The 14227-nt window shown below is 46.5% G+C and overlaps 1 protein-coding gene across 1 annotated transcript; it reads left to right on the top strand.

Moving 5' to 3' along the window:
• Positions 1–938: 938 nt before the first annotated feature.
• Positions 939–13371, top strand: LOC102941700 (perilipin-3-like). Its single transcript, XM_007057199.4, has 8 exons — positions 939–1068; positions 4119–4189; positions 5502–5697; positions 8336–8415; positions 9645–9897; positions 11971–12158; positions 12410–12535; positions 12642–13371. Exons 2-8 carry the CDS (start codon positions 4136–4138, stop codon positions 13014–13016), a joined length of 1272 nt encoding a protein of 423 aa, XP_007057261.2. The 5' UTR covers positions 939–1068; positions 4119–4135; the 3' UTR covers positions 13017–13371.
• Positions 13372–14227: the final 856 nt, after the last annotated feature.

Consider the following 14227-nt stretch of genomic DNA (forward strand, 5'->3'; position numbering starts at 1 on the left):
GATGCGGAGTTGCTTTGTGGTTGGGAGTTGGGGTTGCAGCAGGCTTGCCTTGTGGGGGGTGGTGTCAGTTTTTTGCATTTCAAAGATGGTAACTGTACACGTGGGACTGGCCCCACCGAGCCCCGCCGCACATGGCTGGCCCTAGCTGCCTGGCATTGCCGGCCTAAGCTACCCTGCAGCTTTGCACCTTGAGCAGCTGCCCTGCTCACCCCACCCCGGTCACGGCCCTGTCCTGGGGTGGTTTCGGTCGGATCCTGCCCCCCGGGGCTTACTTGCCTCCTGTTATCATGATGGCTGGGCCTAACCTGAGTGGCGTTGGGACCCTACAGGCTGCAATGCCTAGAGCAGGAAGGCAAGCCCAGCCAGCCGTGCGGGACAGGAGCCATAGGAACTACCATGCCACCCTTTGAAACATTCTGGTGGGCCGAGGGATGTGCTGGCTGCTGCTTCCCTCAGCCCCCGTTGGCCTGGAATGGCGAACCACGGCCAGTGGGAGCTACAGTAGGCCAAACCGGCGGACGCTGCAGGTAAACAAACCGTCCCAGCCCGCCAGCGGATTTCCCTGATGGGCTGCGTGCCAAAGGTTACTGATCCCTGGTCTATGTCATCTTCCATCACTTATGACATTTTTTTATTTGTCATTGAAATGTCTTCAGCTATGTCAAACTTCATCACTTAAGCTTTCTTACAACGCTTGGCGCCGGAACTTGTATTGCAGAGTCACACATTCATAATGAGAAATGCTTTTCCTAACTAGCAACTGTTGTGACGTAGGCTATGCCTTCCAGGACAGACCAGCTGGTTGAAAGGTAGCTGTCAATCAACGAGCTGGCGGTCTCAATTGGTGTCACATGTGGTGAACAAATCACTTTCCACCTAGGATTCTCTCTTTCTGGATCCCAATAAGACTGCAACCACATTCCATCTCCCATTGGTCAGGACAAGCAATGCACCTGACTTCCATGTGCTCCCCATTTGCTCATCCCAGTAGCTGTATATTAAGGGCAGAGTGAAGGGTGCACTGTATAGTGCTTGGATTGGTGAGTAGAAATTCAGGCAGGAACAGAGGTGAGTGGGCTGGTTTCTAAGTGTTAGAATTGTGTAAACCCTGATGGTTCTGTTTTTTTAATATAATGTAGTCAGTTGTTTCTCCTTGCTGTGCCAACGTGGGGGGAAGAGGAGTGATTGTTTTTAAGCAGCGGGGTGATTTTTCTATTGCTGCCCCTCTCTCTCTCTCTCTCAGAGAGACCTATTCTCCTGTTTTAATGCTCTTTTAAATTTAAAGGTATTTCTTATCTTGTTGATTAAAGTTTTTGGTCTCCATAGGAGGTAGAATACTGGAAAGAAGCTGCAGGGTGTTTGTCTAACAGCAGGATTAACTTTATATTTGGGCTGGGAGTGATAAAAGGCTAGAGTGTGGAGGTCTCTTTTCTGACCTGCTACTGTTTGCTTCTCTTCACCTCTCAGTAAGAAAGGAAGTGGCTTTCACTGCAACTAAAGCCTTTGATTAGGAAGGAGCTGGCAAAAATGCTAAATACCCGGTGGTGGGAGTTGAATACAATTAAAGCTGTGGTGAAGATTCTCCTTCATTAAGCTGCTTCCTGCCTCTTGTAATGTCTGGGTATCATAATATGAGGTCTTAATAAGGTCCACTCCAGGTGCTTAAAAAAAATCCTGACACTTGTAAAATAAATTTGATGGGTTTTTATTGCTATTTGGGGTTTTTGAGCCTTCAGGGTTCAGGTCTTCCAGCTTTTCCTCCACAGCAGTCAGAGCTAGAAATGCTTCTAATACACAGATTCAGTCAATTGCATGATATGGGGCTGGAATTCTGAGGGGGGGGGACAGACAGACAGACAGGCAACAAGTGATAAGAATATTGGCTTCTCTTAAAACTACCTGAGACTACCCAGACCTGGTCTAGAAAGCAGATTGGCCAAAGCACTCTAGAAAATCTTCTCTAATGGGTACTCCGAAAATCTGTGTAGGAGATTCTGTCCTCAAAACCTCTGTAGCATGCTGCAAAATATGCTTACAAGTTAAGTAAAAGGAATCTTGTCTCCTTTACTGCTTGTCTAGGCTAACACAACCAGTTTTGACTGTTAACTATTAGCACAGTGGGGTGGTGGGAGGGGGAACTGACTACATTAATAAGCCTGTATCTCTTTAAACTATAAAGCATGGTGAGGCTAGAGAAATAAGTAACACCCTGAAAAGCTGTAATCAAAATTTGCCTAGATATGTGAAAAAGTGCCCCTCTCCTGCTGTATTGGAAAAGATGAAGGCGCTCTGTATGCTGCTCATGGGTAATGTCAAACTGAGTAGACACTTAAAGGTCAAGCACTTTAATTTATGTGAAGTCTATAATTTGAAAAGAGAAGTGAAACTCATTGGTGGAGAGGAAAGCTTAATTCCTGTGACCTGACTGAACATATGCAGAGATGGAGAAGCTCTGTGTTTCCCCAAAAGAAGAACCCCACCAAAAACCCCAAATACCTGCTGCTCATGTGGTATAGGCAAGGCCTTATGTTACCATGGGATCTACCAGCACATGGACTGTTCCAGAATTGAAACTTTAATCTGAATTTACATGTCTGGTTCTCATGTCTGGAAAAAACCCTCCATGTGAACTGGTGACCTCTCTGGACAGGCAGAAATCAGTGTAACAGGATGTGCCGCTGTCAATTAGGTGTCTAGTTATCAGTAAACTTCAGAGTTCTGGTCCCCTTGTGACTCACTGAAATTATTTTATTTTCCCCCTATCCCCAGCCTGTTGCCCCTACTTCTTCACTTGCCAAAACATCCAGCTTTGTCAATAATGCCCCCTTTCTAGTTTCATTTTTGGTTAATGAAGCGGTGTTTTGAAAGTGAAACTTGGGGAGAGAGGAGGAAATATGCCATGTATAAATGGAACTTGAGCCCCTGTGATGACACAAGGGGACTGACTCTTATAGTAAATCTTAAAATAAGACTTTAAGAGGTTTCTTAAGCTGCCCAGACTCTGGGACCCCTGCAGAAATGAGCAGTGGGGGTGAGCTTTAGCCATGGCTGTCATGGGACAAATGGGAGGGGGGCGGCGGCTGTGTAACTTTTTTCCCCCAGCTCACATGGCTTTGCCTGAGGGGTAAATGTGCTCCTCCTCACAAGGTACTGCTTTGGGGGTGGGGCTTTGGGGCAGTAGGAGCTGTGTCCTAGGGAACAAGCTGTGACTTGTGGGACTGTGCAGCCTGGGGCTGTGGGTGCCAGCAGGGGGTGACTGTTGGTGGAGGTGTGCTGTGCTGACTGCATCGCACCAGGCCTCAAACCCCAGCACCAGATGCCAGGAGCCTTGAGCTGCCAGTCAGCGTGTGCCAGCTAAATACCGTAAGGGCAGAAGGGATCAGGAGCCAGAGGGGAAGGCTTAAAATGGCGGTGGAGGGGAGACAATCACCAAGGGCAGCAGACCCTGGGGCAGGGGGGACAGTGGTGCATGGGCCCTTGCACATGAGCTGGGCCCTGTAAAGCCTGGTGCTCCCCATAAGGCCGCCTTGAGCTGCAGTAGTGAGATGTGCAGACTAACTCTCCTGATCCTGCCTTCAATGTGTGAGTAGGCCTGGCTGGGCTTTGCTTTCCCCAGAGCTGAGCCAGTTCCCAGGTCTCAAGGGAAATCCATGAGAACTTGGGAAGAAGGAGAACTTTGCTGAACAAAGCTGGATCTTGGCACCTCTAGAACTTTTTGGGGGGGGGGAGGGGGAGGAAGAGAATTGAAGATGCAGTTGTACTTGTTATCCTCCGAGAGCATGAGGCTTGATCTGAGATGGCAGCTGTGCTCTGGTGGGAGACATTGAGTATAGACCAGGAAACCATCTGAACAAAAGCTACCTGGCCCAGTGATCCAGTGCAGGTTGCAGACTCCAGCACTACTTGGCTGCCTTCCCTCTGAGTGCCCGGATCATTCTTCTGCTCTCCCAGTGGGGCTGCCCTGCAGACTGACTTCTCAGTAGTACCCTATTGGCCTCAATGCCACCCTGCAGAAAGGGAAAGTGAACATGTTGCAGTTCTTGGGTTGTACTCGCTCTGTTGGCAGTTATAACTTGTAGGAGAAGTCCTGACTTAACTGGTTTGTTCTTGCGTTTCAGTTCTATCTAACTAGAAGATGTCTGACGAGAGCCAAACAACTGCTCCTGCCCCAGACAGCAAGGAGCAGCAGGTAACTACTCCACAGCATGTGTAAGGTCCTGATCTGTGCTACTGCCAACCAACAGAGGCAGCTTAGTCCTTCACCAGCATCTGGGCAGCATCTTGCCCCTGTTGTAGTGACGCAGGGTTTGTTCTTAGTCCTGAATCAGTGCCGAATGGTCTGTTACTAGTGGCTCTCTCCACTTAGGAGGCATAACCTAGTGTGTGCTCACTGTGGTCAGTGGAACTCCATAGGTTTGATTCTTCACTGACCTGCAGCAGCATTATGCTGGCTGAGTGGGGAATAGGCCTGCTATTTGAGCCAAAACTTGGCCAGTGCTCCTATTAATCTAAATTCCTCCTGATATGTTTGCCACATAGACCAGAAATGACCAGTGCTATAACTTTTTTGTTTTATGCTACATGCAAATGGCTTGTGGAGAGCCTAATAAAACTTTTTGGATCAATCTCAGCCATTGCCTGCCCTAGGTGAAATGACAAGCTTCAGGTTTCAGAGTAGCAGCCATGTTAGTCTGTATCAGCAAAAAGAAAAGGAGTACTTGTGGCACCTTAGACTAACAAATCTATTGGCGCTTAAGCTTTTGTGAGCTACAGCTCACTTCATCAGATGCTTACAGTGGGGAAAAATACACTTCCTCACTTGCTAGCTATTGGTGAGCTAGTTCTTACTAGTCTCTAAATCTGCCACTCTATGCTTGACTTTCCCATGCTACTTGCCTCTTCTCCACCCCCCCCTTCCCCCCACTTGGGAACTGTCTTCTGGCCATCCTCTGCTCTGAGACATGCTCTTGGAGTATGCTGGGTGTAATCTTGCAATGACATGCCTGATGAATTCAGGCCACTCCAGGTGAACATCTAGACAACTCCTATGAGCTGTCCCTGCTCTGAAGGAAGCATGTCATGCAAGCTTATGTCAGGGTGTACATAGAGCACAGTTACTAGTTTTCTGAGCTACCCTAGAACTCCCTGCTAAAGAGGGAGGTCCAGGGCTGACCTGTCAATGTGCTGAAGGGCACATGATGTGTACATTGATATGAGTTTCTAGCAGTGTGGCTTACAACACACCTCTGCCTCAAAACTAGAGGGAGAAATGGGGAAGGAGAGCTTGACTGGGGAAGGAGCTTGTGGTATGTGTATAAAACTCTTCTCCCCCCCCGCCATCACAGAGAATACCTGGAGAGTTGCTTAACTTCTACTGGAAGAAGGCTTTCAAGGCAGGAGACCTATGGCAACAAAACTGTTACCTAGTGAGGGTAAAAAAGAGGACTGATTCTGGTAGGGACTGTCACTTCACTTACATGACTGTTCTTCTGCCTTGTTAGACCACAGCAAGTCAAGTGGCTGGTCTGCCCTTGTTCAAGTCTACTTATGACATGGTGGTGTCTGCCCTGACTTCTGCCAAAGAAACCCAGCCATCAATCAAATCTGTGTGTGAGGCAGCAGAGAAAGGAGTGACTGCCATGGCTGGTGAAGCTGTCATTAGTGCACAGCTGGCTCTAACTGACCTGCAGCCTCAGAGTGAGTAAGCCATGGGCTGGCAATGGCCTTCCCTTTTGTAAGTGTGTTTGGTGATGGGTAGCTTGTTTGTGTGGGGGAGGGAAGCACCTCATAGCTCCAGTTCTGAAGAGTTCTGGACTTCAGTGCTGTTTTGGGGAAGTTACCTTACAAGTGAGCAGTAACAACTGTTGTGCTAGCAGCTTCTGAAAGGCTTGCACAGGTCCCTGATCTGGACAGACTATATGTGAAATAGACTATACCCACACTAAAGAGGGATGCTGTGAACAGCCGTGATGAACATCCCTTGCCCACCATCTTAGTTCAAAACTTGCCTGCTTGGTGTTTGTACTGGGAGGGTGTCTGTACGGAACTTCTTAGAAGATGACTGTCAGAGTCAAAAGAGCAGAAGGCTAAAACCACAGCAGACTGAAGGAGGGCTTCTAGGTGTAGCAAGCCTGTAGAGTAAGATTCCCCCCCATGAGAATTCATGCAACTCCAGGTGGCAACAAAGAATATTGCTCTTCTCAGCACTGGAGACAAAGAGGTTGTATGGAACACTGAACATCATAACTAGCTGACTAAATCTGACGTGGACAGGAAGGGGAAGCCACTGTTCAGAGCAGTAAGCAACACAGCTTTTGCAGCAGTATATAGGAAGACTGAAGGAGAAGTCAGAATAGGTCATGTAGAGAGGGTGGTTGCTGAATGGTAGGGTGGGGGGAGGAGGGTGCAGTAAGGGAGGTCCCACATATATGGGGTGAGGAAAACTTATGGTTTTTGGAGGTGAGGCAGGAGGTGTGGAGTGGTGAACAACCAAACTGCTGAACATCACATCTGGGCCTGTCCTTCAAAAGTGCTGAACACTGGGCAGCTCCCACTGAGAATAATCAGAGCTGGGTGCAGAGCTCTTCCAAAATCTGGCTCTAGATGCATATCTTGGGCAAACCTTTCTCTGGGTCTTCACTGCACTGGTGTAGGCAGCTCTAGCTTCAGGCATCCCATGCTACACAGGCTAATTCCTCAGCTGCTCATCTAACCTTGCAGACAAGGTTCTCAGGATAGCAAATGCTCCTAGTGGCATATGAAGATCACTTGACACCTGAGCTACCTAAGGAGGAGACCACTCCCCTTTCTCTAGAGATGGCTCCTGTCAAGGTTCCTTCCCACTCTGAATTCTAGGATACAGATGTGGGGACCTGCATGAAAGACCACCCCCAAGCTTATTTTTACCAGCTTAGGTTAAAAACTTCCAAGGTACAAACTTTGCCTTGTCCTTGAACCATATACTGCCACCACCAAGCATGTTAAACAAAGAACCAGGAAAGAGCCCACTTGAAGACATCTTCCCCCAAGCCCTACACCCCCTTTCCTGAAGAAGGCTTGATAAAAATCCTCACCAATTTGTACAGGTGAACAGACCCAAACACTTGGATCTTAAGAACAATGAAAAATCAATCAGGTTCTTAGAAGAATTTTAAAGAAAAGATAAGTAACCTCTGTAAAATAAGGATGGTAAATACAGGGTAATCGGATTCAAAACATAGAGAATCCCTGTAGGCAAAACCTTAAGTTACAAAGACAAACAGGAATATACATTCCATTCAGCACAGCTTATTTGACCAGCCATTAAACAAAAGGAAATCTCTAGCATTTCTAGCTAGGTTACTTACTAACAGAAGTTCTGAGACTGCATTCCTGATCTGTTTCTAGCAAAAGCATCAGACAGACCCTTTGTTCCTCCCGCCCTCCCTCCAGCTTTGAAAGTATCTTGTCTCCTCATTGGTCATTTTGGTCAGGTGCTGGCGAGGTTCTTAGCTTCTTAACCCTTTACAGGTGAAAGGGTTCTGCCTCTGGCCAGGAGGGATTTTATAGTACTCTATTCAGAAAGGTGGTTACCCTTCCCTTTATTTTTATGACCACTCCTAAAACACCCCTGGTTAGCCAGCTGCTCAAGGCATAAAGAACATTCCCACTCTTGGGGTCCCATATTCATAGCTGCTCACCACACAGCTTCCATTGACTTCAAAGGCAGTTCTTTGCAGACTATCTGAAGCATTGACCCGTTAACCCACTCAGTCTAAAGACAATAGAGCAGCAGCATTAGGCTGGGTAAGAACACCCTGTATGGAGGGGGAAATTACCTGAAATAACACTGCCCTGGGAGGCTCCCTACCTTATGGCCCATCTATGTCCAGTGTCTTTTACTTTCCATGTGTGCTGATGGAACTCCAGTTCTGTTATGTGGGACACTGGTTCCTTTCATTCCAATATGGAAGCATCATTGCATGAAAAGTCAATTGTTTTGCAGGAAATTCTGAGAAATATTGAAATGACCTTATTAGAGATTAAATGAAGCATGTTGATGTTTTGACTATTACAGCAAATTTTCTAGTCTGTAAGTGCATCATCCTTATCAAAACATGGTTGGGTTTTTAACTCCACAATCTGTTCAGCAAAACACTCTGATTTCAGTCTGAACTGGCATTTCCTGAGGGGAAAATTTCCAGTGAAAACTTTGACCAGCTCTATTCAAACAGCCTAGTCTAATGCCAACTGGGTCAAAGCATGCTTTTCCAATGTATGAAATGACTTTTTTAGCACAAATCAGCATGTACCCTCTATAAATCTGGAGACTATATGCTTTATATCTTCTCTCTAGTTGCAATTGCAAATATGGGTGGTTGTAAGGGCCTGGAGAAACTGGAGGAGAAGCTGCCAGTCCAAGAGCCAGCAGATAAGGTAATTACCTCTCATGGGTGGGAAGGTCTGGTCTCCATGCTCTAGAGAGCTAGTTCAGAGCTGCCCCTGAGTCTTCAGGCTAGTTGTAATTCTCTGCAAATACTTTATTCTATGTAGAAAGAATTTGACTAATAGGCTCTTCTCCCAAGAAGGCTCTTCTCCCAAGAAGGCTTCCTCTTCTCACCACTGCCCTTTCAGCTGCTAGTTGGAGCTGGACAAATAATTCATAATTAGCAAACTTTAGTTCTTGTCCAAATTTGCCACAATAGTGTTCCTTGATAATCTCCATGTAATTTCAAGTAAAATTATCTTTCCTACAGAGTTAGTTGGCCAGCAAAGACTTGTGCCCTCTCCTGTTTTATGATGAACTGAGGCTTTTCTCAGACATTAACCTTTTATATCAAACAGTCTGGCGTTAGTTTAGCTGGAAGATGTTGGATGATCATCATCTCCATTTGATGGGGAAGGCAGGATCAATACTTGGAGGTGGCTGTTAATGCAAAACATTATTCAGCATTAAATAGACTTTTTAAAAGAAACAACTTTCCCCTCTCAACTCTACAACTTCAGGTCCCATGACCCTTGCAGAGATTCACTAAACTTTTCAGGCCAGATGAGACTTGAACTTCTATTTATTTTTTTAAACTTTTTTCTGAAACTCCTCAGTCCTCTTAGGCATCCTAAAGCAGCCAAAAAGGGCACAAGCCCATCTTCTCTGCTGGACACTTCTTAGCTTTAGTTCATGTGAAGTATTCAATATGCAAGCTGTCATGGCTATGCATATAGGTCAGATTGCATAATTGACACATGATAAATGTGTCTGACTTATCTTCCAGAGCCTGAAGCTGTAAAGCTTAATGTGACATTCGTTCTGAGCAAATATTCCATAGCTGCTGTTTCCATAAATATCCCTGCCACTAAAATACTTTGGGAATATAGCTGGGGAACAAAGAGTTAAATTTACTAATGTACTTCTGACTGCTCATGAAAGTTCCTCCCAGTTTGATTTCAAGTCCCATTGAGTCAGTCACTTAAGTGCTTGTCAAACCCACCCACAATCTCTAGTAATACTTTCTCCCACTCATTCTGGTGCCCAGACTCCTCTCCCATCCGGCTATAAGACAAACTCTGGAGTTGTTGATACAGTCCCTGCAAGGTCAGGCCCCTGTAGTACAGCACTGGCCTAGGTGGAAACAGGAGTTTTATACAAACTTTATTTCTTCCCCTAGGGTCTCTTGGACACTGAAACTCTGCCTTCCAAAGAGGTGGATGCTGTGAGCTGCAGAATGTCTGAGGTGGTAGATGTCTCCTTGGTTACTCTTCAGGGCAGCATAGAGGCTGCAAAATCAGTGGTGACCAGTGGCATGAGTACAGTCATGGGTGCCACAGTGGGTCAAATGGCTATGAGTGGAGTGGACGCTGTGCTGGAGCAATCAGAGGATCTGGTGGATCACTACCTCCCCATCACAGATGAGGAACTAGGTCAGAACACATGCATGAGCCCTAACTACAAATAGTACACTTCTGTCTCTCCCTCCACTAAATAGCCTTTCCACAAGGAGTGGGAACACAAGGCTGGGAAGGTGTGATTTTAAGCATTAATGCAGCAGACTTGCTGACGGCCCAGCCACTCTGTTACCTGCACCAGCAGTCAGACTAAAACAGGTTAGACTTCAAGAAACAGCTAGGTCATGAGGCTAGTGAGGGGTTTAACCTGGGCTCTGGCATAGTCACTCCCACACTGATATCTGCTGCCTTATAGGGATGGGTACCTGCCCTAATCTTCAGCAGTAGGGAAAGAGGCCCTGTATGGTGCACCTCTTTTCAAGGTCCTCTTGGAGAGGAGGAGGCCAAACTCTCTGAAGTGGGCACAACTTTTAATAGCACTTCCTTGGCTAGACCTGCAAAGCCAAGGATAGGTACAAAGAACTCCATTCTGGATCTGTCACTGAGGAAAGACCAAAGGGCCATATTCTCAGGGGCTCTGAGCACCCTCAAGTCTCTCCAGAAAGAAGGTTAAATAGCTTTGAGGGTGTGCACTGTCTCTAAATCTGTAGCAGGAAGCAATGCTGGAGGGATGGAGAATCTTCTAGGTAGAGGCCCTGGAGTGAACTAAAATAACTTCAGGGAAAATATGGCTTTCTTGATCCTAAAGCCTTTTCGTGCTTAAAGGGACTGCTTCACCAGTTACTGTCATGTGACCACTTTTGTTCCCACTGAGAAGCTGAAAGCTACAGAATATTCAAGATGTCACTGCTATTTCCTCTAGCCACATGTACAAATAGCTAAGTGATTGGACACAACTAGAATTACCTAGGAATCTGGTGTGCAAGTTCCCCTGTGAGGGGAAGACTTTTTTAGCATCTTGAGTTAAAAACAGACACATGAGGTGACTAACAGGAGGGTAATTCAGACCTCTGTTCTGGATGCCTAAATCTGGATTCTTGCTTCACAAATAACACACTGACGAATGCAAATGTACCCTTGAAAAAGTCCTTGGGATAAGACCCACAGCATGGCTGTGGTTGGCCTGGGTAAGCTGACTCAGACTGTGGGGCTACAAATTGCTGTGTAGCTGTTTGGGCACAGGCCAGAGCCTGCAAGTGAGGAGGGTCCCAGAATCCAGCCCAAGCCTGAATGTCTACACCACAATTAAACAGCCCCATGAGCCAGAGTCAGCTGATGTAGGCCAGCAACAGGTGTTTAATTGCTGTGTAGGTAGGCCCCAAAGGGTATGACGCAGACTGAGCAGACCAGATAGAGCCTGCAGTGGGGAGGTTTTGAACACCCCTGGAATAAAGGGCTGGAGAAGGAGTCACACTTGGATTGACATGTCTGTTCTTCCTGGGTTTGCTTTTAATCTTTTTTGTATTCCTCTATATTGAGAATGGAAGGCTGGCTGATTCTGTGCCATTGGTATGACTAAACAGGGAAGAGTTAGAATGCAGTCATCTTCCCTGTTTAACTCCCACCTGGGTCTTCATGGGGACTAAACCTGAAGCTGATGGCCATTGACTAAATTGTTAAACCAAAACTGAACTCCCCATTACCAGGGAAATGCCTATCTGTGCTGAAAAGCTCTGCATAGACCCCCACCTCATGCCAGGTATCTGGCCTGTTGACTTCAATGGGACCCCTGCATGAAGGGAGATCATGTCCATTGAGAACACCTGGCTGAAAGTGACACTCCACTTGTCCTATAGCACAGGCTTTAGCTATGACTCTTACTTCTGGGTGGGATGTGATGGACAAGGTCTCCAATACATGGTACTATAAGTATACTTGCAACTTAAACACTCCTGAAAGGTCACTTAGGAGGCAGTAACTTTATATGAAAGATCTCATGCCAGTCCCAAACAATCCCATGGGGCAGATGCCTCCAGCCAGCTGCTGAAGGGAATAAAATCTTCTCTTGGGGGTGAGGATGTCTAAACCAAAGCTCCTGGTTATTTTGTGGATCTTCAGCTCAGTGAGGACTTGGACAGAGTAGGTGGCTCATGTTGACCCCCATGCCCTTCATCCAATAGGGTCTGACCTTGTTCTCATTCCTTACAGCAAGCTTAGCTGAATCTGTGGAGGGAGCTGAAGGGTCTGCTGTCCAGCATCAGGGCTACTTTGTGCAGTTGGGCTCCTTGTCAGCTCAGCTCCGCCAACGTGCCTACCAACATTCCTTGGGCAAAGTGAGACAGGCCAAGCAGGGCATGCAGGAGACCTTCCTACAGTTTCATGAAGTCCTTGACCTGGTAGGAACACTGTTTCCCTAATCTCCTTAAGTATCCTGTCCTAATGCTACTTTTGTGGGAAATGGTTGTCTTGGCTTCTCTGGCCTCAAGAAGCTCAATCCAGGAGAATAGCTGTATTGTCCCAGCAGTGCTCCTGTGTCTAGCAGCCTCTTTATGCTGGTGTTGCCATCTTTAAGTGTCTCAGTCATATGTGCAAGTTGCTCTCGTAGTAGAGATTCATCCTTTGCTCCTTGCTGATTGTCCCCTTCTAGATTAACTCTATCAGGCAGAATGTTGATCAGAAGCTTCACGATGGCCAGCAGAAGCTGCACCAGATGTGGCTCAACTGGAGCAGTGAGCAGCCAGAAGGAAGTAATGCAGCCTCTACAGAGCCAAAGGTATTGGGCTACTGGAGAGCAGTTTTGGACTTGGACATCACTGCAGAGAAAACATAGACCTAGCTCACTTCATGTCTTCTAAACCTGTTAACTTGCTTCCTTACAGCAGGTGGAGTCTCATACTCTGGCCATGTCTCGGAGCATCACTCAGCAGCTGCAGGACACCTGTCAGACCCTGAAAGCCAGCATCCAGGGCCTCCCTTCCAGCCTACAGGAGAAAGTGCAGCAGGTTCTCAAGAACATAGAAGAGCTCCACAATTCCTTCTTTGCTGCCAAGTCCTTCCAGGACCTACCAAGTGCCACCCAGAGCCAGGAGAAGATAACCAAAGCCCAAGAGTACATAGATGAGCTACTTGAGTATGTAGAGCACAACACTCCTTTCTCCTGGCTGGTAGGACCCTTCACCCCATCTGGCAGAGCCTATGTAACATCACAGGAGGAGTCTGAGAAGGAGGAGGCGGCTCAGAAGGAGGAAGACTAGGGACCATGTTATAGCTGTACCTAGCAAGGTCTTTGGAAAGTGCCTAATGTATAAAGGGTAGAGCTTTTGTGGGAGGAGTGGGGACTAACTTCTCTGGCCAGCACTAGTATCACACCTTGAACACAGTTGACTGTTTGCAGGTGAATACCTTGGAAAAGCTAATAAGGTAACTAAACTTATTAGCCAATGGCTCTCCTCCTAGGAATACCTTAGACCCAAGAACAGTCTTATAGCAATCAACCTTCAAGTCTGTTTAAAAGTAGGTAGCGTTTACACTGAATAGCTTCCTCTAATTCTCCTAGAGACCATGTATGGTGTAGAATTGCTAATTAAAAATAAAGCACTGTTTAAATGCTGTCTGTCTTTGGCTACTGTCTCTAATTCTCTCTAAATACTGCCATATGGTGGTGAGAGCACTTAATTGAAACTACACCTTGTGCCCTCTGACCTGGGCTCTCCCCACTAAACAATCTTGACTGACTACTCCTACATTCATGGCCCCAGCAGCTTCAGATAGGGGAAGGGGGAACCTCTGGGAAAAGGGGGGAACCACCAGCATTTTTAGTTTGGGGTAGGGGTTACATACTACACAATAACCAAACTATGATTCAGGCAATAGCTAGTTCTGTCCCAATGGCAGTTTTAAAAGTCTGTACTCTACAGTTCTAAAAGAGTGCTGGGGGTTTCTTTAAAGGGTGCTTCTGTTAGGGTCATTCTACCTGTTAAGTCCTGAGATACTAGATTCTTGCTTACAGAAAAGCCATTTGAGGTAATCTGCAGAGACCTGTGTGCTCGTTCTGTCTGAATCCTGTACGAATAGTTTTGACTTGTAACCCACTTTTTTTTTTCTATGCAAAGAACCATAAAGCTGCATCTTTCCCAAGGATGGATAGAGTGGTCTCCTGCATCCTGTGTAGTGCAAGTTTTAGTGGCAATCTTGCTAGCTGACCTGCACAATTCATGGCTATAATGCTAGCTGATTTGTCAAAACAAAGGAGGCAGAAAACTAAGTCTTTGCCTTTATGGCTCTTGGCCTTCAGACTTAAGTGAGATAGGAACACAGACAGAACAAGAGGGTCATTTTGCAACCTTAATTTAGTCTAACCTTTCTCTACAGAGCTTCTCTTCTGCAGGTCACACAACCACTGTTCCATAGCAGAGATGAGTCAGACTCCTAGATTTCCTTTTGTCTGCCCAACTCTTGCAGCTGG

Source organism: Chelonia mydas, chromosome 13 (assembly GCF_015237465.2).
Source record: "Chelonia mydas isolate rCheMyd1 chromosome 13, rCheMyd1.pri.v2, whole genome shotgun sequence".
In the NCBI taxonomy this organism is placed as follows: domain Eukaryota; kingdom Metazoa; phylum Chordata; order Testudines; family Cheloniidae; genus Chelonia; species Chelonia mydas.